The sequence below is a fragment of the Eucalyptus grandis genome, chromosome 1, assembly GCF_016545825.1.
Source record: "Eucalyptus grandis isolate ANBG69807.140 chromosome 1, ASM1654582v1, whole genome shotgun sequence".
NCBI classification, from domain to species: Eukaryota; Viridiplantae; Streptophyta; class Magnoliopsida; order Myrtales; family Myrtaceae; genus Eucalyptus; species Eucalyptus grandis.
The window spans coordinates 3,073,057-3,095,743 of record NC_052612.1 but is presented as its reverse complement, the minus strand read 5'-3'; the positions used below and the strand labels follow the sequence as shown (position 1 = coordinate 3,095,743).

At 38.8% G+C, this 22,687-nt stretch overlaps 1 protein-coding gene across 1 annotated transcript; it reads right to left on the bottom strand.

Moving 5' to 3' along the window:
- Positions 1–5,473: 5,473 nt before the first annotated feature.
- On the bottom strand, positions 5,474–22,431 carry LOC104428048 (probable phosphoinositide phosphatase SAC9). Its single transcript, XM_039311184.1, is given in 19 exon segments — positions 5,474–5,983; positions 6,100–6,162; positions 6,474–6,701; positions 6,802–6,989; positions 7,083–7,266; positions 7,966–8,163; positions 9,247–10,044; positions 10,916–11,158; positions 13,203–13,445; positions 15,377–15,547; positions 15,704–15,811; positions 17,152–17,259; positions 17,290–17,783; positions 17,844–18,050; positions 18,053–18,262; positions 19,712–19,844; positions 20,248–20,536; positions 20,538–20,841; positions 22,386–22,431. Coding segments are annotated over 19 exon segments (4,479 nt in total). The 3' UTR covers positions 5,474–5,719.
- Positions 22,432–22,687: the final 256 nt, after the last annotated feature.

Genomic DNA, 22,687 nt, shown 5'->3' with positions numbered 1-22,687 from the left:
GCAGGTCCATGGGCTTGGCCACTGAAGCAATTAAGCAAAGCCACTTTTACGATGATGGTTTGATTTCAATTCTTGACATTTTTCCCTGACTAAAACCATGTGCAAGTGCATCAGGCTTGAGTTTCAAAAGAAACTTCTGATTTCTTCTGCTGGAAATCTAGAAATTTTTGTCAGTGACCATTGTGTATCCAACTACTAGATCAAGATGAGTATAAGCGTTCTTTGCCATTGCACTGACTCATCTGATATCAATCCTTCTCCTACTTAGATATCAAAATCAAGTGAAAAGGCCTTGAAACCTTCAGCCCTTTGCAAGAATTCAGAGTGCAGTCTTTAAGAGCACATCATTTACAAAATTAGTTTCACGCTCTAGGCCATCAACGAAGGAATAAAACAAACATCGTGACATTATTGTCAGAGCATGGCCAAACAGCTCGCATTACAGAGTCAAAACTCGATGAATAGATTAATGCAAGCAAACAATTGTCTCCAGAGGGCTTGCTTTACATCAACATAAATTGCAATGCCGTGCTAAAATAAAATGAATAAAACTGGTGTCGAAACGTAATAATTTAAGTAGTCAAAGTAATTTTACCAATTGAACTTGTAAAATTTCATATCTGAAATTTGAACTCAAAATCTTTCATCTAATCATATGAGCATTTAAATTTATTTTTCATGCTAAATGAAAGCACAAGAATGTGATTTTTATGGGAAATTATCAAAACAATTCTAAATCTATTACAATTATGCCAATTCAATCTCTCTCTCTCTCTCTTTTCCAATTTAGTCATAAACATTTTATATTTGTATCGGTTCAGCCCATCCGGCCAATTTTGGTGGCCAATGCTAACATGACAATTTTTAAATATTTTTTTCCTTTTTTTTTCTTTCTTTTTTTTTTCTTTCTTTATCTCTTCTTTTGGCCAATCGCCGGCCACAAGCTAGGGTCAATAATGTCAACACTCGAGAGGGCGAGCCTCGGCCACCCTAGCAAGGCCTCACCCTCTTGACCTCGCCCAACGATGACAAGAGCAAGCTCGACCTCGCCCAACAACGCTTAAGGCGAGTCTCGCTAAGGGTGGCCGAGGCTCACCCTCACCAATGTCAACCTCGCCAACCCTAGACTCTAGCTAGTCCGGCGATCGATTAGAGGAAGAAGGAAAGAAAAAAAAAAAAAAAAATAGAAAAAAAATATTTATAAAATTGTGACGTCAACATCGGCCGAACAACCGGCATCCACATCAATACCAAATGCCGATTTGGTCGGATAGACCAAATTGACACAAAAATAAAATATTTATTATTGAATTGGCACAAAAATAAAAGATTTATTATTGAATTGGCAAAAAAAAAATTAGACCGAATTGACACAATTACAATTGATTTAAGACTGTTTGGGTATTTTTCAGATTTGTTTGCTAATCTATATAAATATGTAATAACAAGTTTTTCTTAAGAATTGCTTCTAAGAGTGACATAGAATTCTAAATGACAAGAGATTGTTTAGGAAGGTTAGAGAGTCGTATAAAACCGCTGCAATAGCGAATCCTAGGAAGATCTCGCTTGAAATTAGATGGACGGCTGAGATTGATTCAGTAGCAAGGGTTTTTATCATTGGTGTAATTGAAGATATATGATGAGGTCATTTTGGTAACTTTAGTACGTTGAAGGATTATCATAAAATTACTGCAATTTTTTTATCAACATTTTTTTTTATCAATTTTTACCATAAAACAAACGTACCGAGACTTTTCAACCTTAAACTTTTACTCAAATTTTCATTCTTGTCTATGCCTTACATCAACATATATTACAATGACATTTTATGATAAAATGAAAAAATTGTATCAAAAAGTAGTAATTTAAGTAAATCAAAGTAGTTTCTGACAAAGAAAAAGTAATCCAAGTTATTTACCAATTCATCACATAAATATTTCACATCTGAAATTTTAATTTAAATATCTTTCTTTTATCTCGTAACCATTTAAATTTACTTTCCATTGAAACCCTTATTTTGCTTTTTTATAAGCACACGTTTTTTGTTGTTGATAATTTATACAAATCTATAATAAAAAATTCTTAAAAGTGACATATAAGAACTCTAAATTGCAAAAGATTGACTACTCTCCATGCAAAAATATTCTCTTTACACTCTCCACTCACTTTGCTTCGAACTAAGTAGCTTAAGTTTTGGGAAAATTACCAAAAAGTCCTAAACCTATTGCAATTAAACTAATTTAGTCATAAACTTATTTTTTTGGCCAATTGAGCGCTAAACCTTTTCTAATTGTGTCGTTTAGTCCTTCGACCAAAATTGACTAGTCTGGCGCCAGCGACAATTTTTTCGACTTATTTTATTAATCTTTTATCTTTTTTTGTTTCTCTTTTTTATTTCTCCTCCCTCCTCCTTCTCCCTCATTCTTCCTTTGGCTCCAACGACCGGCCAAAGGGGAGGGTTGGCCGGTGGCCGAACTGAGGCAGTCGAGTGAGCTCACCTCGCCGTCGCTAGGCCTCGCGACAACGAGGGCCCCCTCGCTGGATCTAGCAAGGGCTTGCCTCACCAATGGTTGGGTGAGTTGCCCGCCTAAAGACGGCGAAGCGAGTCCTCGCCCGGTGACGGCAAGGCACGCCTCGCCAAACCAAGTAGCAGCAAGGCCCCCTTAATCGGATTTGGCGAGGGCGCTCACCCAAAGAACAACAAGGCGAGCTCACCCGACCACTCAATCCGATCGACCGACTAACCCTCCCCCCTTTGGCCGGTCATCGTAGCCAAAGGAAGAAAGAGGGAGGAGAAAAAAATGAATAAAATAATTTGAAAAAATAAAATAATATTGAAAAATTGTCGATGGCACCGACCAACGACCATGTCAATGCTTTTGGAGCCAATTGTGGCCAAAAAGACTAAACCGACACGATTGCAATATTTAGGACTTAATTGGCCAAAAAATAAATTTAGAACTGAATTGGCATAATTGCTATAGGTTTAGGACTTTTTGGGTAATTTTCCCTTAAGTTTTGTTCAATAAGAAAACATTACTTTAATGAACTTTAAATGTAATAATTATTGAAAAAGCTAAGAATTCTTTAGTAACTCTTCCTATTAACTTTTCTTTGCTCAAAATTAACTCTTTGGCATGTATCTTACATTCGTATGTATTTATTCCTGCCTAAACCACCGTTCATCTCTCCTTCTCAGATTTCCAAATCGAACCCCTACTTGTAGAGAAAAAGGAATTAGAGGTCATGTTAGAAAAGTGAATTTACAAAACAGGAGTTCAAAATTTGGCCGCATTTAAGGAAGTTGCATCATAAGAACTCTTCCCTGCGGAATCTACTTGTGTCTCTTCTCTATTAACTTGAATTAAGGAGGGTAAATAGTAAACAATAATTAATTTCGAGTGTAAATAATAAACATTAATTTAGTGCATCACTAAATGGCAATTCCACGCGTCTTTTTTTTTTTTTTTTTTTTTCCTATTTACCGGATATGTCAATTTGTCTAGAAAGCCCCAGTGAATAGAATTCATCTTCATTACGGTTTCTTAAAAAAGGTGCAACAAAGTGACACTCTCTGAATTTATATTTTAATAATATCTGCATCACCTGAGTTCAATGGAATAAGTAGTGAATATAAAATCGCGCATGCACGTATAGCATGCGAGTGAAGGCTAGTTTAATATAGTTAAAATTTTACCTTTATTTTGTTCAAAATAGAGAGATTCATGTAAATTAAGGTACAAATTAACGAGTAATTTATGCTAAAATATAGATTTCAATTCTACACAAGAGAAAGAAATTTATGTTCACACACAATGGTGCTATTAGTGTTTAACTAAAGTAAATGGGCGAAAGAAATCGCTAAAGTGATGGCTAAGGATATAATGTGACAATTATTGTAGTTTTTTTAATCGAAAGAAAATTGTATTTGGAGAAGTACATCAATTTCGTGGCAAAGCAAATCGAAAACAAAGTAAGTCCCAAAATAACAAAGCCAAATTCAAAAAAAAAAGTATCAATGGAGCACCAGTAGGTTAAGCACGTACTTATTCCACAAGAAAGGATATGTTAAGCAAAATAATTGGCAGCCGATTATTAGATCTTCTATCTTTATTAGTGATGAACATATGTTGAAAATTCCTTTTTCAATAACTACAATGTTGCTAGTTTATAGTATACACTTAGGTTCGGCTTCCTCTATACAATTGTCGTGCATTGACAACCGAACCAGGTTTAACAAAATAGATCTAATATTTGGAAAAGCAAATATTCGTGGTGTAATTAAATGCTTCAGAGCTCCTGCAATCACTATTGAAGATGGAGGCAAAAGATCTGTATACAACGGAGGGGCATCGAATCTCAAAAGTATATTTATTAAACTTCCAAATTAGAGATTTAGATCGAGAGATGATAACTCTCAAATCTGGAATTATATTGGGAGATTTTAAATTCTCATATTTAGAATTAGATTGGGAAAAGAGAACTTCAGAATTTAAATTAGGAGAGAAGAAAAAATAACAAAAGAACAATAAAACACAAACAAAATCGACAAGAGAAAAGGGTAGAGGGAGATTAGCTCAAATCCTCCTGTGGCTAGAGGTTGAAGAAGACTATGGACAGAGAAAGGAGGGGGGAGAGAAAAACTTTATGGTTAGAGAGCTAAATGCTGGGTGTTTGCAACCATCAGCTCAAAGAAATAACTTTAAATTTATTACAACTCAAGTAACACTGTGTTCATAATTATAAGTAGCTTTTCCCTAGTTAATAACTTTTTCTATAAAAAATGTCGGCATATGCATTATTAGTATCTTGGTATTTCTTTTATTGATAAGCGACTTTAAATTATTGAAGGTAATTTCCAACCTATAGGTAGTAATTTAAAAAATTCCGCCGTAACTCCCTATACAGAAAAGTAACTTTAAATATTTTAGTGATAATATTTTATGGAGAAAATTGCAAAAACCATCTCGAGTTTCTCACTCTCTTTGATATCCACCTATCCTTTGAAAACTTACAATACGCATCTTGGATTGCAACATCCTTTCAAGTTGCATTATGCTATAATGTTGACTTGTTTATCGATTTTCATTTTTTTTTTAATCAAACTAGCCTTGACCTAAAATATTACCCACGAACCCTAACCGGCCCTGCCCTCTTCTCCACCATCTGCTGAGCCAACCGCCTTTACAACCGTCGTCAACCTCGGGTTTGAGGCCGCCGGTGGTTGCCACCTCCAATGTGGTTTAGATCGAGCTCGGACCACTACGAGTTCTATCACAGAGCTCGCACGAGCCTGGTGAGGCCATGCTTCGTGCTGGCGCGAGCCCATGGCGACCATGGAGCACATCGACTAACGTGGTCGGTGATCCATCGGTCACCGGATCCTCGAACATTTGTAGAAGTGCCCGGCGCATAATAGCTTTTGCATCATATTCAAGAAGCTGAAAAACAAGCCAAGCCTACAACACTCGCATTCATCAAAATATACTTAAATATTCTTCGTCCGGTAAGTTTCAGACTCCCCGTCAAATATTCAAGAGAAACAAATAATCCTTAACCATGTTCAGCTTATACAAGAAAGACCATACAACAGAAATGACCCCACAATCTCGTTTAGTCGATGAATAATCCACTGATGCATCCAAATCTTACAAGAAAACTGATAATAGAATACCAATTGCAAGCGGAACCACAAATCTGGATAAAGATATGACGTGATTCAAACAGCCGAATGGTCGCCCAAGGCCATATAGTGATACAAGTTTACTCTATTCCACAACGACAAGCCGGTGGCCAGTCGGGCAGTCATAGAGTTCGAGTCTTGCTGCTTGGCAGGGTCATCAACAAATGCCGCGACATCGCCGAGGAGTCTGAAGGTTACTCGGCGCGCATCTATCTTTCTAGGGAAGTCGAAGTACATGGCAGTGTCCGGTTTTGCCTCAGGCAACCGATATTTTCCTACAGTCACCTCTTTTTGGGATTCCTGGAACAAGTCGTTCTCTAGTTAAAACGAAAGTATGGGGAAGTAGATCTACAAAAGGAAAATACATGTACACAAAAGTACAAGGAAGACATCATCTGAAAAGTTGGATTCCCTACCTTCTCGGGAGGCTGGAGTGGCGACTCGTGAGTGAGGGAGCTGAGGAAGTAAGGTTTCGCAACCTGTGCACAGTACATAGCACATACAATGGCTTGTAAAAAAGATATAAGATGGGACCAGATTAAAAAAAAATAAAAAATCTTTATCTCTCAGCAAAAGCGTGTGCATGAGAGAGAGATAAGAATATTTTGAACCAAACAAGCACGTAAACAAATTGGACACAAATTGAAGACTAGTATGAAAAAAAGGAGATCCGCCAAATGCAGGCCAATCCGAACGGTAAAGCACATAAGAAACATAAGCATGCCGCATGAAATGGAGAAGAAAGTGTACATCAAGGGTGTGGAATGGCAATTTTAAATTTTAAAGGTACCTCAAGGGCGGTAACTTCTATATATAGCACAGCTGGAGAGATGTATCTCTCGTCCATTAATGTCAATCCATCCTGCGTATATGCGTCAGGAAGCGGCGAATGGGTGATCCGTGGCTTAAATGCACGAAAAGCGTCTAAACGAAATCCTGCAATCAAAGGTGAGAGAGAAGAAAGGTCCTGCTCCAAGGTAAGACCATTGTCCTTGAGCCTCGCAGCTTGGAAAGTAACCTGTAAAAAGTCGTTGAAGGATAATATGGTCATCGGCGAATTGCACGATTTGAAGTTCGACATGAAGCCGAGTAAAGAAATGCTCGGAAATCAGTAGTACCTTGAACCTTTGTAACTGAGGATCTCTGTCCGACCAGTTTCTCGAATTTGTCTGGTCAGAGCCTTGTGTCACAGGCCGGCAGTTCGTTGGCCGAATCAAGGACCGTGGCACTCTCGTCTCTTTTTTTACCATGCTTCCAACGACTAATATTCTTTTGGCATGAATACAGGGTTTCCTCTTAGTTGAGCCTGCAGAGGAAGCACGCTGGTCAAGCTGTGAGATGGGATTCTTTTCCAGAGAAAAAAGATTGAGATCTTTCTCAAGATTAACAGAATAGGAACCAGGGTGCTGTAGGCTCAGAGTAATCCATAGAATGCGGCACCGGACAGGATTTCTGAAAGTAAATCTTATATGCCTGGGGACTCCATCTTCCGCAGCCAAATTTTCTTGTCCATAGAATTCTGAGGAAGATGATATTGATGACCTTTCTTCTTTTTGTATCTCATTACTAACCCAGAATTGCACCTGTCATTGCATCAGAAGAGTTCTACCCAAAGTAAGCAATGAACTTTCTATTCATGTGCTAATGACGTGAACTTACTTGGTATGGCCAAAACACCCGAACTCGTCAGACAGCGATTTATTCTCATAACCACTCGTTTTAAAATGGTACCTCAAGGGAGGGAGGAAAGAACCCACTCGGGAGTGAAATCAAATAAGTTATCTCGTCCTCTTCTATCTGAAAGTTCACTTCAGTTTTACCAACCATATATTCATTCGTAATATCGTTCCTCACATGATTAGCATAGCCCACATGCACTTAGAAGCATATATAAGCACAAACAGATGTAACAAATTCCTGTACTAGACCGGCACCATTTCCACAAGACTTTATCGCAGCCGCTCATGAGATTTATATGGCTTATGCTCATCTCCTACAATTCCTCTCTAGAAGAGCACAGGAGTCCAGGAAGAATTAAAATCACCTATCCACTACATTATTTCTCTTCAACTGTTCTTTTTTTCCCCTTTTTTCGGGTCATACTTCAACTGTTTGTTTGCATACAATGCAAAAAATGTAATTTGATTCAGGGGAAAATATGGATGGTCAATCCATCAACAAATGAAATCACAATTCAGGCAGATAGGATATATCCAACAGATGGAATCCAGCAGATTTTTTATGTATAAAATAGATTATTGACATCTTATAACTTCACTTACATTGGGAACATCCTCCGCAGAATAGCCACATGGACTAACGAGCATGATCACTCCACTGACATTGGAAAGGGTTCCCAGAGCAATGACCAGTTCAACAGAGGTATCACTGGTAGGAGCCTTCCAATACGAATGCTCTGACCCAGAAGCGAGTGGAGCAAGCAATGATAATGGTGGAGCAGAACCCACTGCTGTTGGGACCTAAAATCACACACAAGTAAAGACCAATAAATTTAAACAATATAAATGCCAAACGAAACAATTTGATGGTAATGGAGGGCTTTTTGCTTCCAGCTTCTCCTTCTGGATGTTAACCACCAAACGCTTGGTAGTAAAAGCCATTTAAAAGTCAACCTATAGAATCTAGAAGCAGAAACTGCTTTCCCAACCTTCTTGCAAACGGCATGTTCAGAAAAAATAGGAACACGGCACGCTCAGATGTTTTTTTTTTTTTTTTATCTTTCAAGTCCCAAAATTAACAATTGGACGAATTATGACTCCCATACGCTACAATAGCAAAAGCATAATCAAAGCTGCAAGCACTCGAATACAAGCTCTAGGAAGCATGAACATATCCTCTCAAATGAAATAAAGCACCCCAGTTTGATGTTAATTTCCTGCTCCATGTGGATAGTTATTGGGATTGAAGATTCCTGGAGTTACATGTTCAGGTTGGAAGTTCAGCAATTGGTGCGTCCTTTTTCCTCTAACCAGTGAGAGGAAACTTAACTGGATGCTATTAAAAGAAGCTTCAGGATACCTCAAACATGAATCCCTGTTACTTCCTAAAGGACTTTACTTCTATAATATACAAGTACTTCCGCCTGGAATTTAGACAATCAGGGGCATCAGGATAGTTTGTGATATGAACACTGGTTTAGGCCAAGCTCAATACTGTCACAAGAGAGAGAGAGAGAGTGAGATCCAGGTCTTGAGCACCTCAAAGTAGCTTCATCTAGACACGATAAAGAAAAACTCTCGTAGAGCATGCATGACTATTGCTTCAGAGAGACAGTCTTGTGAGTTCAGATTAATGACAGCTCCGAGTAGGCATGTTTAGGAGTTACTTGTTGGAGGTTCTGTTTGGTTCATTGCGCGCACATCTACCATGTTCCAGCAGTTAGGCAGCTGACAGGAGCTGGTCCGTCATAAATATTTTTCAAAGAAGACCCACTTTTAGTTCACAAAAGTTCTCCTCAAAATGAAGGCACCAAAAGCTGAAAATGGTAGCAATAAGGGAAAATATGAGGAGAGCTCTGAAATATGTAAGATGCAAGAAATTACCGGATACAAAAAGCTGGCAAAAGGGAATTCAGCAAGTGATTTCTTTCCTTTAAGTAGTTGTCTTTGAACTTCAACAGCTGTCTTAGGATCAGAAAGTCTATTTCTTTCAGATGGAAAATCCATTAAGGAAGATCCCATCACCTGATCCAAGGCTGTATGAGCAGCATCACCAGCACGAGTACTTCTTCTTAAGCTAGTCAATGCCCTGATATAGTCCAACATCAACACCTCAAGCTCAATGCCTTGGCAACAACTTTTGCAGATAATGCCGTCAATTGCTGTCATTCCGTTTGTTGAGACATCAACTTGACCACCAGGGCTCGATCCACCCTGACTCTGAACAATACCATAATTCACAAGGAGAAGAGCTCCTTTACCAGCACAACAAACCTTACAGACCTTCCTTTTACAACGAGAGCATACCAGAGGAAGTTGTACGGAAGTTGGTGGAACTGTTGAAGATGGAGTCGCAGGAACCTCAGCTTCACACATACCACACAAGCATTTTTCCCCTAACCCAGCTATATTCCAGAAATCTATGATGTCATTATCAGTATTCTCAAGACCTATTGCAGCAGTGATTCTGTCTTCAAATGAAGCTTGCCTAAGCGATGCAAGCGAATTGGCAATTCTGCATAATCTTTTCATGTAAGATTCGTCACGCAGCAGATTGGGGTTTATTGAAGCAGGATCAATCCCAACTGACGAAAGAGCTCTGTCCCTTTCAGCAGCTGAAAGATTTAGTCGAAGGCGTTCTATTTCAAGCTTCATGGCTTCCGTGAAGTCAAGCTCCTTTTGCTGTTAAAATGCATCGGTTGTCAACTCACAAACTCAATAAGGTTACAAGAAAGTGCAACAAATCACTTGTTAAGGGGATATTTAAACTAATATGTGAGAATATTTCTGGCATCTATGGATTTAGGGTATCTACCTGTGACAAACCTAAAGATAAATGAGGTGACTGTGAAAGCTAAAAGGATAAGAGGCAAATTGTACTTGGAGCCATTTTTCTGAAAAACTTATTAAGCTAGTTAAGCATTTCGAAAAAGGTGGGTAACTTGGAAGGATGTTATAAACATTGTTTTGATAGATGAACTAGAATTAGTTAAGACGTAAAGAGATTAAAAATGAAACAGAGAAGCAGTTACACTTGATGGTGTCTCCATAATGCGGAAGGACATTTGCCGTACGCATCCCTTGGCTCACCAAAATTTTGGATAAAATATTACAAACAATAAGAACGCCAGATTAGCGTAGAAAGTATGTTTTAGGACCTTGGCTTGAAGAAAAGTATCAAGGGAAGATATGCCAATTGTATACAAAACTAGTGAGTCATCCAATGAGATCGTAAAAAGTGTACAAATTCATGAAAGAAACTGGCAGTTTCCAATGAACAATTTGGTTTCTTGTTAGAAAGATTAAACTACGGATGCCTTCTATGCTTCCCGAGGTTAAAGAGAACTAAAGCTAGATAAAGAACCAAAAGTATAAAAAATAAAATCGACATGTAAAATCATATAGATTGTGCATTAAAACATCAAATTTACCACGTTGGTGGAATGCGCTCTACTTCAAGGGAAAAGAAAGATGAATCTCTCTAAAATTATATATTGAAAAGACCAGGAGGGGAACATGAACCATGATATAACACGAGGAGATCCCAACGTACCAAGTCAGCCCCTGCAAGGTTCTTCAGATGACTGATGTACTGATGGCTACCATTAGATGTAACCCCACCGGTCAACACATTGTCATTGGACGAACAAGATCCAGAGAACGGATTAGACTCGGGCTTAGACATAAAAGGATTACTCTCCTTTTCAAACTTTTTGCTGAGCTCGATAGGTTTAGCACCACTGCCAATCCCAGTGAAAGCTCCAGACCAAGGGAGGGAAGCTCCGAGAATTTCAATCTGTGAAATAATTTATGAGAAATTCATATCCACCATAATACACGGAAGAGAGTAAGGGGAACTCGCAAGAAAGGCAGATGAAGGAGGAAAAGGGATGCTGTTAAAATTTAAACGTGCGCGGAAGCATGGTTTTAGTTATGGATGATAGTTTTTTATTAGTGAGGTGTGCAAGTGTTGGTATTGATGATAGTTTTTGGTTAGTGAGGTGTGCAAGTGTACGGTATAGTTTGTAGAGGATGGACAAGGGACAATATATGATAATTGAAGGATATAGGACATGGGAAAATAGTTTCATTAATTGAACAAAATAGTTTGATGGAGGTACAATAGAGATCTTGACCTCTCATGGTGGAGGGTTCACCTCACACACAAGGTGGAGGGTTTACCTCTCACTCACTAAAATGAATGAACTACAAGCCTATTTATAGGCATGAGTCACACCTTTAGTACAACATTCTAGATTTCTATAGAATGTTGTCCATGTAGGCTTCATCTAGGTAATTCTAGATTGTAGTTCTTCTAGAGATTTCTACATTTTCTTAGACACATAAGCTTGTAGACAATTCTAGAATTTTTCTTGAATCTTCTAGCTCAAATCTATCTTGAAGTTTCTAGAATTGGATCACAAATTCCAACACTCCCCCTTGATCCAATTTTGGGATAATCCAGACTTGTGTTGTAAAGTCTCGGACATACCTTGAGATTTTTCTTCTAATTTGTCCCATGCCTTTGGAAGTTGTCTTCCTTTCACAATCCCTTGCATTCTCTTGTCGGAACACTTGCACCCGCCTTCAAATGTGCATGTCTTTTCTTCAACGATGACCCATATGTCTCGGGGCATCAAATTGTTCTTAGTTGTAGTTGTTAGCTCGGGCTCGGCTCGCTCGTAGGCTCTGGCTCTCGGCTCCGGCTTTTGTTTTGGCCTCCGCTCCGGCCCGGCTCCGTTGGCTCTCACTGGCTCGGCCTTTTAGTTGAGGATGGTGAGGACAAACGCCCATAACCATCCGGTAACCTTGGCTCTGATACCATGTTAAAATTTAAACGTGCGCGGAAGCATGGTTTTAGTTATGGATGATAGTTTTTTATTAGTGAGGTGTGCAAGTGTTGGTATTGATGATAGTTTTTGGTTAGTGAGGTGTGCAAGTGTATGGTATAGTTTGTAGAGGATGGACAAGGGACAATATATGATAATTGAAGGATATAGGACATGGGGAAAATAGTTTCATTAGTTGAACAAAATAGTTTGATGGAGGTACAATAGAGATCTTGACCTCTCATGGTGGAGGGTTCACCTCACACACAAGGTGGAGGGTTTACCTCTCACTCACTAAAATGAATGAACTACAAGCCTATTTATAGGCATGAGTCACACCTTAGTACAACATTCTAGATTTCTATAGAATGTTGTCCATGTAGGCTTCATCTAGGTAATTCTAGATTGAAGTTCTTCTAGAGATTTCTACATTTTCTTAGACACATAAGCTTGTAGACAATTCTAGAATTTTTCTTGAATCTTCTAGCTCAAATCTATCTTGAAGTTTCTAGAATTGGATCACAAATTCCAACAAATGCACAAGTTAAACTTCACATGGTGCCTAACAACAGTAATACAGTGCCCTATGTTCGATATTGCTTTTATAAGTTCCTGATCAAGAAAAGAAGTAGTTCTAATTACAAGTGAGAATGAAACAAGATGTGGTATTAGGCGACAGAACCTGGAATTTATCAACAGTTTCTACACCTCCTCTGCCTAATGGGTTAAGATTATAAGTTGAACTTTCTCATGCTTTTGAATTGACAGATATTTTCACCACACAACCAAAGAGAAAAATCATGCAGCATTGTCAATTCGAAGATCTATCTAAGCAAATGCATTCCACCATATGACAGAAGAACAATAAAAGAGATACCAAAACACCATTAAGTCCTCCATTGGAAATTAAAACCACTATTACGTACAGTACACCTGCTTAGTTTTATTGTTTAAATAGTTATTTACAAGAACAGATGCAATAAATCTAAGCAAATGTACTGATTTTCCTACCTCACCAAGCGTCACAGGGCTTCTCTCCGAGAGAGCAGGACGAAAAGTCAGTGCAACCACTCGAGTAAGAAAGTCCAGTTCTCCTTCAACTTCTTCAAAGTCATATAGTAGTGAAAGAGATCGTGCATCTTGAGAATGATGTCGTGCCCCTGCTTTTTTAGTAGCCGTATCTTCTACACTAATTGGTCCTGGTAAGGGGATCAAAAGATTTGTCCCTTTTGCACACATAGGAATATCAGCGCCCTGGGAACAGGAAATCAAGAAATAATCATACTATGAATATGATCAAATTCCAAGCCTCTGATAAAAAAAAAAAAAAAATTTGTTTTCAAGCCATGTTACATGTATGTTTCTGATAAGGCCATAAAAGAGGCATATTAATGGACTTGGTATCGCCCAAAAACCCAAACCAAACAAAAAACTTTGGTTATGTCAAGTCCAGTTCGGCTTGCAGGTGGTTTACTTTTCTCTAGTACGGTTCAGTTTCGCGGTCTTGGTCAAGCATTTAACAAGAACAAATTGTTTGACCTTACTTAATCACACAATCCCCTCCGCTCTTGCTTGCACTACAGAAAAATTTTCTAGCTTATGTCCTCGTGTTAGCTTCATTAGTGCCCACGCCTATGTCTTTTTGACCATCGTGCCTTCTACTTCCCCATTTACATTTACATGAGAGGGCATAAGCTGGACTAGAGACTAACCACGTTGGCGGTGGGATTACACAGCCATTAAGGAAAAGTTCCTCGCTGCTGAAGAGATTAATGTCCTTCCTGGATAGCTAACTCACTATTACAACTCTTTTTCCCAATATTATCGTGTTCTTCACCTAATCTCTCTCGCTTTGCAAACCGCTGCTCTCTCTCTCTCTCTCTCTCCTTTTTCCCATATTATTTCTTGACATTTCTAGCAACGGCTATAAGACTCTAGCACGTGAGAAAATATAGTGTAGATCAGCCCCTCCACATCACCATGAGGCGGGACCATTCAGTGCACGACATTTGGCGCCACGTATGGTCCGGGTACCCTCCCCCTCTCCCACTCTCTTTCTCTCTCCCCATTGAAACTTCTTCGTCCTCTCCATCCTCCTCTGGGTCCCACCTTCTCTGTCTCTCACGTCCTTCTTTCCCTTCTCTGTGCTTCACTTGCTTTCCTTCTTTTTTCCAAGGCTCACGGCCGCCATCCCGAGCTCAGATCCGCTGCCTCCACCCCAACATTTATTTCTCTCTACCATCGCCTCCATGCCACGAGTAGAGTAGAGAGTCTAGAGAAATATCCTACGGCGTGAGTGGTGCGAGTTTGTTCTTATAATAAAAGAGTATGGTTTTTGTGAGTGAGTTCCCATTTGGTACTCAACTGAGCATGAAAAAGGCAGCCCTAGTTTCTCTTGCCACAACTGGTTTTCGGATGATTTGGTGATTCTAACTTCTTCAGGCCATAAACAACTATAGGCATGGAAACTACCAATATATAAGTTTCAATGATATAATTTTGTGCATTAAAAATAAAAGTACTGGACCATTTGGCCGGTCAGTGGGGAACATTAATGAACAAGTTGATAGAGGCACAAGCATGTATAGGGTGCATAAAGGCTGCAAGGATCAAATGTTAAAAGAACCCTGTTTTCCATTCATGAACCTGTTCTTTTACATTGTTGAGAAGGAAAACACTCTTGGTGCAGTTTCATAGCAGAAATATTACTTTCAGACCATTTGGATAAATAAATTAAAAAGTAGAGTGAAGATAAAACATCTTTGGCGTTTGAACTGGAAAGAAGGTAATCCTTGTATTTTATAGACCAAAAAGACTTCGTGCAAGGACTTGTATTCTTGGGCCCAATCTAATCATTAGTTAGCATGCTAAGCAGGAAATGTACACAAGTCTAGACCAATAATAAACTCCTTTTACAGAATCTCGATCGCTCTGCTACTTCTAAATGTGCGGCACAGTTGTTATATCCTCTCAAGTGTTTCCCATCAAATAACCATTAAGGACTACAAAAAAGTTAATGCTTCTTACAAAACATCATAATAATAACTGCAGTCAAGGACTATCAATAGCATCAAAATCTACTTCCCATACATTTGTGATGAAAGAGTAGTTTCTTCATCTGTTCAGCCATCATAGTGATAAAAAGTCAAGAGGTTAAACTACAGAGTGATGAAGATGAGACATACCTCCAGCACCAGTTTGAGACTATTAAGGTACTGTCCAGTCTTTACATCAACTGTCGATGGATATGTCGAATCATCTTTACCATGTGATATGGTAAGAAGAAGCTGGCAGACATGGCAAGGCTCAGCAAGATAGACAAGAAGTTCAACTGCACCTGTAGCCTGCGGGCAAACCTGTGAAAAAAGAAGGGAAGTTTCTTCAGTGAGAAAGTATTAAACCGACACTTTTTTACCGTCAATACTTTTTCAAGTCTTCCTTGTCCATTACGAGCCATCGAGACTCGTTTACTTGTGAAATTATAAGCAAAGGAAAGAGAAGTAATTTTATACCCAGATTACATCTTTGTCCTTGAAACTTAGGAGATTCGCGCTACCAACACAGTCCGGGAAAATGTTGGCAATTGGCTTGAGAAAGAATCCCGATGGACGAGAAAGAACCTGCAATCATCACAAATGAAGTAGATGGAGATATGAATACGTGAATATGCTTTCTATAGAAGCCATTTCTTTCCAACGGTTGATCAGCTTGACTCAATGGTTTTTCTCTTTACAACCGAACACTTCACTTGATACTTCAAGACAGATCATAAAAATCTGAATGCCACAATATGAACTTCCATATGTCGAAGTCAGCACAACCAATTAATATGAACGTCATCTGGGTACTTTATAAATAAGGATTCCGAGAGGGAATTATACTACAATAATTCTAGAAGGCAAACTAAATTCCAACTATCACGGTGAATTGTCGTAGAAATGTGCAACAAAGTCACGTAAAATCCAAGCAATGGTGACTTACTAGCAGCTGAGGATTGTGGCTGGACAGAAAGGTTCCATCAGAAGGCAAAGCGATCAAGCGAGGACATGGCGAAGTATAGAAGAAGATGCCTTTCAAACCCAGAAGTTGAACCTTTTGCATAACTAGTTTTTAGAATTTATTAAAAGGGTGAAAATTTAAAAATCGTCAATAGGGATATCAAAAGCAGAGCTTCAATCCCATAACTAATACAACGCTCCAAACAAACTTTTAGACTTTTTCATTTTCTCCAATCAAGATAGTGCCATTAAGGCTATGAAATGCTCATTTTCAACAAAATATCAAAGCACAGAAGAGTTCTATTGTTTCCTATTTCTGTTGTTGTGTTTTCGCCTTGATTGTCTTCTCTATGTACTTAGGTCCACATCACGTGTTTCCCATGCAAATAACAGCCTCAGCGAAGGGGAGTAGTATGAAATATAGCTGACATACAGAATGGCCCACTTGTGAAAGCTCAAACTTTTGGGAAAAGAGCTCGTCAAACAGAAACTAGGGAGTAAGAAACGAAACGCCCCCAAAGCACCCGTGTTGATTGAAGAGTTTATCGAATGAGATCTTTTAGACAGATTAAAAGAGATTATTGTACACATTTTGGGGTGATCATACACGTGTGCCGTCAGCTGTGCCTTCACAGGACAATGTAGGCATAGCGAATTATCCTGTCAGCTTTCACACCTATGTTCTACATCATCTCTTTGCCAGTTACTAGACTCTCTTTTGTAGATCATACGTGTTTGGCACCCGAAATTTGGCATTTCAGCCAGAAACAATTTGGAATTACAATTTAGGAAAAAATCTCAGGGGCTTAAGAGATCCAAGAAGTAAAGTGTGAAAGAAGATTTGAAGAAAATGAAGAGGAAGTGGGCATAACAAAGAACGTGTGACAAAAACAGCAATGGGACAGAAATGAAAAGTAATCTGAGCTTTGGTTCAATAAATGAAGAATGTTAAATATACGTACACTGAGAGGTTGGACTGGAATAGATGGAAGATGCTTAAAAAGTCTCCTTCCAAGAAACATCTCCAGTTGCCTCTGGCGGGAACCATCTACAAATGCCTTGAATTTTCTCTCTGCGTGGGTTGCCCAATCCTGACAAACCTGGTTAGCAGCCCGCTTAAAGTTCCTTATTAATAAATTCCCTCCTTCTCCATTCCCTGCTTCTTCATTGAATATGCTGAGCATTTGGCTGGGCATTGCATTGGTCCCAGTATAAAGTAATGAATGGATATCACCAGCCAGCCGGAAAAGATCAGCTAACTGAGAAACGGGTGACAATATTGTAGATTGCTTAAATTCATCAACGTTCTCGTCAAATCTCTTCCAAGCTGGACATGGACGTGACCCGTTCCTGTCAAGTGATATTCCCAGCCGCCTACACTGCTCCACAAGAACTTGAAGGGCACCAAAGTAAGTAGCTGTGTTAGTTCCATCCACTGAATCAGCACAATTGTAGCGAATTACACCATTTTGATGTGATCTTAAGCAATCCCTAGTACGTTGTTGCGAAGGCAAATAATCTCCTTCGGAAATGCCTACGGACATTGTAGGTTCTTTGAGAAGTTTCCACAGTTTATGAATAGTTTGCCGTTCATCTGTGGACACTGGAGATACATGAAGAAGATTCCACATTTTACTAGAAAAATGCTGTCCACCTTTTGGTTCTGTACTGGCAGCCCAGTCAAAATTAATTAGTTGTATTCGAGTACTTGGGAGTTCTCCAGTTGATGTAATGTAATTGATACATGTGACAAAATGCTGAACTAAAATTGATTCAGACTCCCATTGTCCATTCCTAACCAAGTTCACACAAAAAACTGGGACAGAAGCATTCTTGCTCTGATTCCCACCAACAGTGCGACGTATCTCTTACTCAACCTCTGAAAGTACTGTGGACTTCCTTTATACGGATCTTGATCAGAAACATATATATCTGCTTGTGTAGCCTCTAACTTTAACTCCGCACGCCACCAGATCGGGACTGTGCCCCGTCGCCAAACGTATGTGTTGAAGGTAACACTTTGACCTGCCTCCTTGGGTACCCAGACAAGCTGCTCGCACTCTACTTCATTTCCTGTCATATAATATTTCTGCACTATTTCAGGTGAAACTCACCCACACTTATAAGGAATCTACGTATTAAAGCAGTGAAATTGATTGCACACCATCAAGGTTAAGAGAAAAGACCAAAGTTTTGGAATCCCATTGGGCGGTCATGTGTTTCCGATTAACGACAGCCGGGGCATGCCAATAAAAATCAGAAGCCAGACAACTGGAAACGCGTCACATCATATTGGCTATTCAATAATTCCTAGGTTATAATTATGAGCCCCATCACTGACACAAATCTTTTTGCAGCTACCACTTTCTAAAACTAACTAAAACCAACTTATGCATATTCAGATGAAGACATAATGTAGAAATTATCTTTCATAAGTGTTGAAATGCCCAACTGATAGGTGAAGGGAACCCGTATGAATATAAGGCTCATTAAAACTCCATATACAAGTATGTACTTCTTCACAGCCTCTCACGTACAAACCAGACTCAAAACGATAGCCTAGCTTCAATACCATGTTAAGTTATCCACCCAAAATTTTAGACTAGTTGCAAGAAAACTTCATGAATATAAGGGCCATTGAACCCACAGTTAGGCGACATGGGATACTCTAATGATAAGCATCAAGCAGTGGGTATTTGCAACTCTAAAAGTATTGCTGAATTCCATGCCAGCATCTCATTCCCATGATCAAGAATTTTAAGGATTTAAACAGAAAGGCAGTCAAATGAATAATAGACAAAAAAAAAAAAGTAATAATCAAACAAATTACAGCATCTAATCAGAACAGACCATAGACATTAATCGATTGGAAATGAAAAATAACCATCCCTACAATAACCAGGCATTGCAATATATTATGGGGAAGAAGCCATCAAAGATCCTAAATTATGTCGACCGTAACATATTTACCTTGAAACTTTTTCAACATCAAACACCCCAAACTATGGCACCGTGACACATTTACCCTAAAAAAATTTTAGTAATAAAAAAAAAACTTAAATTTGTACCTATGTGACACATTTACTTTGTCAAATGATTTTTCAGTCAAAATAATGTTTTTTTTTTAATTTCACTTAAACCACATGAGTACTATCTTAACACTGTTTGCTTTTTCGCATTTGACGGCCCTCATTGATGGAATCTTGATGGGAGTAAATGTATCTTAATATACAAGTTTAGGATTTTTTGTATCATAGAAAAAAGTTTAAAGTAAATATATCATAATAGACAAAGTTTGAAGTTTTTGGTGAATTTTGCCTTATATTATAATATAAGTCAGATAAATTCAGTGAAGAATATCGGCGCGGCGCATATCAAACAGGAAAGGTTGGTTGGAGCCATCAGCAAAATAACACTGGCAATATCAGGTAGTCTTGGTGGACCCAGTAAGCAATATAGGACAGCGCAAGCGACCAGGCATTAAGAAACAAAATACTTTGCCATGTTCGTGCATTATTTTACCTGTACTAAAACACGAGTTTAACCCTTTAGCCAGAAAACGAGTGCCTGGATGCAATCTGCTACAGCGAGCTGTGAGCGCAACAATCCCTTGTACTGGTCCTGCGCTTTGAAAACTTCGGCATTCAGCAAACCCCTGTAGATTAGGATTGTGTAAGAGAACAGCACTGACTAGATGAACATTTTTAACCACAGTAAGAAGAGCAAAAGAAGTGTCGCTTCATGATTCTCGACTTGCCTCTCCAAGCCACAGATCAAATCAAGCTAGTTTACTTTTGATAAGTCAGTAAATTGGTAATGTTAATAAAAAATATCACTTCCGTTAACCAACTAGTCCACGGGCCATGTAAAATGTATAAAAAATGAATAGGTCAATATAAGTTAAATGAGCGAATGATAGATAAGAATGATAGATAAGGTGAGAGTAGAATTAAGGAGAGCAATTAGAACGAGCGTATTAGACAAAATTACTATGATAGAAGATAACTCGAAGAAGACGACGAGCATCGATACGGAGAAAACCAAGTCTGAAGAAAAACCTGCAGAAGGGTCGCGCAATGGTGTGGCAGCCCGATAGTTTTAAATGACATCGAGAACCATCCATTCCAGACAAATTCATCGTCGGGACTCTCCAAAGGCATCCTACTTGGAAAGGGCCTGGTGATGTCCCTTGTCTCGCAAAAGTAGTGCTTCCCGTCTATGTTAAGCCCCATTAAATTCTCAATATTTTGCAGTTCATCTTTTCCTTGGGGCTGAGGGTTTCGAAGTGAAACCTTGATCCACTCGCTCTTGGTCACCGTATATACACATCCCCCACCAGGTAAATCTGAATGGTGGGAGATACTTCTTTGCAATAAGAAGTAGGCCGGAGCCTCCCAACGGAGCATAGCCCAGTATTGCCCTACCAGTTGTGCTCTCGCGACTAAAACCACCACCTTTTGAGACGTAATCTAAAGCTTGTTCCTCGGATTCAAAAATGTCTAAACCCGGTTTTCCCTTGTAGCAAAGAGCGCCTGTAGTTGGATCGATGGAGATGACCTGAGTGTCAACCCTCGTTGACAAGCTGACAATTATGCATACTTCACCACTAGACAGAGTCACCACAACCACAGACGTGTCCCTCGAACCACCTACTGCGGGACAATGTCATGCCAGGAAAGAGATTAGTAAATTAAAAGACATCTACCGATACAGAATGCTTATTTAGCAATACAAGGTCAAGTCCTTCCCAGAACTCAACTATACTTTCTTAATACACGTGGTGACGATGTGGCATCCACCAAGCGCCACGTCAGAAAATATTAAAAATTAAAAAGAAATATAGACTAAGATCCATTGAAAAGAGAAAAAGCTCAAAGTTAAAATAATAATAAAAAAATACACAAACTGAGGTCTTGCCGGTGGCTACTGCCCCCGCCCATCGCTGGAAAGGACCGGCAAGGGCCTATTCCTCTTTCTTTCTTTCTTTTTAGAACTTTTTTTAAATTATCCTTTTAATTTATTTAATCTAATTTAAGTAAAATTTGAAAGAGAAAATGATAGAATTATCATGTTAGGCAGAAAAAGTAATTATAAAAAATAAAATAAAAAAACCACGTTAGCATTTATGTTAATCGAATGGAGTTAACGGAAAAACCTGATTAAAAATCTTGACAAGTTTTAGAACTTTGTTGTGTTTTTTGAAAATTTAAAGACTTGATTTTATTTTTGTGACAAGTTTTATAATTTTCAATACACTTATCCCAAAAAGAAAAGACAAACAAATTTTAAGGTACAGTAAGTAAACACTACTGAGGATTAGTAAGGATTAGCATACATGAAAAGAAAGAAAAATGAGTCCAAAGACTCACAAGTTGCTCGAACTCGACTACCAGAATGTTTGAGACCAGTTCGATAATTTTCAGAGTCGAGTTGAGTTCAAAGAGCTCCAATATATAACTAAATCAACATCTAGTTTCAGAAAGTACACCATAGATCCGGGATAATCCATATTTGAAACATTTTGAAGAATTTGAAGTGGGAAAACAGCCCGTGCAGTTTAAAATTCCTGGCTAACTAGAAATACTTTGCAAGTTTTGTTGTACTTTTGAAGCTCAGAGTTGAGCTCGAGATCCATTCATGTTTGGATCAAAATTCACATCAAGTAGGCCTCGAGCTTAAACACGTTTTCTAGACTCGATGTTGAGCTGGAGCCAAGGATGCAGCCATACTTCAAGAAGAAATGCATGTCTCGGCTCGCGGACACCACTTATCATCAATTCGTATTAACTAGCATTTCACCAGTTTCTATGTTTATAATTATTTCTATCCACGAGTTCCAACATATAAACCCCCTGAAAGAGGTGATAAACTTTAAAAAGGCTAACAAGAATTGAGTGCCTATATTGATCATGTCTGGCAACAACTGCAAGTATTAAGCTGAGAATGAAGAGATTTTAGGTAGTTGAAATAGAGTATAAGACCAATGAAAGGTTTCGCTCTCGTGGTTCGTAGATTATAGCCAGATAAAATGGTCAGAAGCATAGTTCTTCTGATAGCTCTCATACCTCAACATCAACATTATAGGGAATGGCATGATAATAAGGCCCACATTCAGAATTCAGGACCAATATCTTCAAATCGCAGTAAATCGCAGCTGATCACAGCAAATAACAGATACGTAAGTTGAGTGACTCACCTGGTGATTGGCCAGAAGAGGAGGCGTCTCGAGCTCCACCACTCATAATCGCCGATTAGCCAAACACGCAAGCGACTAGAGAGGCCCAAAGTCAAAGCAGCGAAGAAAGAGAAGGAGCTCTATGCTAAGCATACGATAAACAAGAATGGAGGCGTGATCAATCTATCAACGAGCAAACACGCCACAATGAATTAATAGAGCATGTGAACTCATAACTGGCAGAGAGAGAGAAAGCTCACCTTAAGAACTTTTGAAAAGAATGGAACCACACGAGTCGAGAACGAAGAGGATGATAGTTGAAC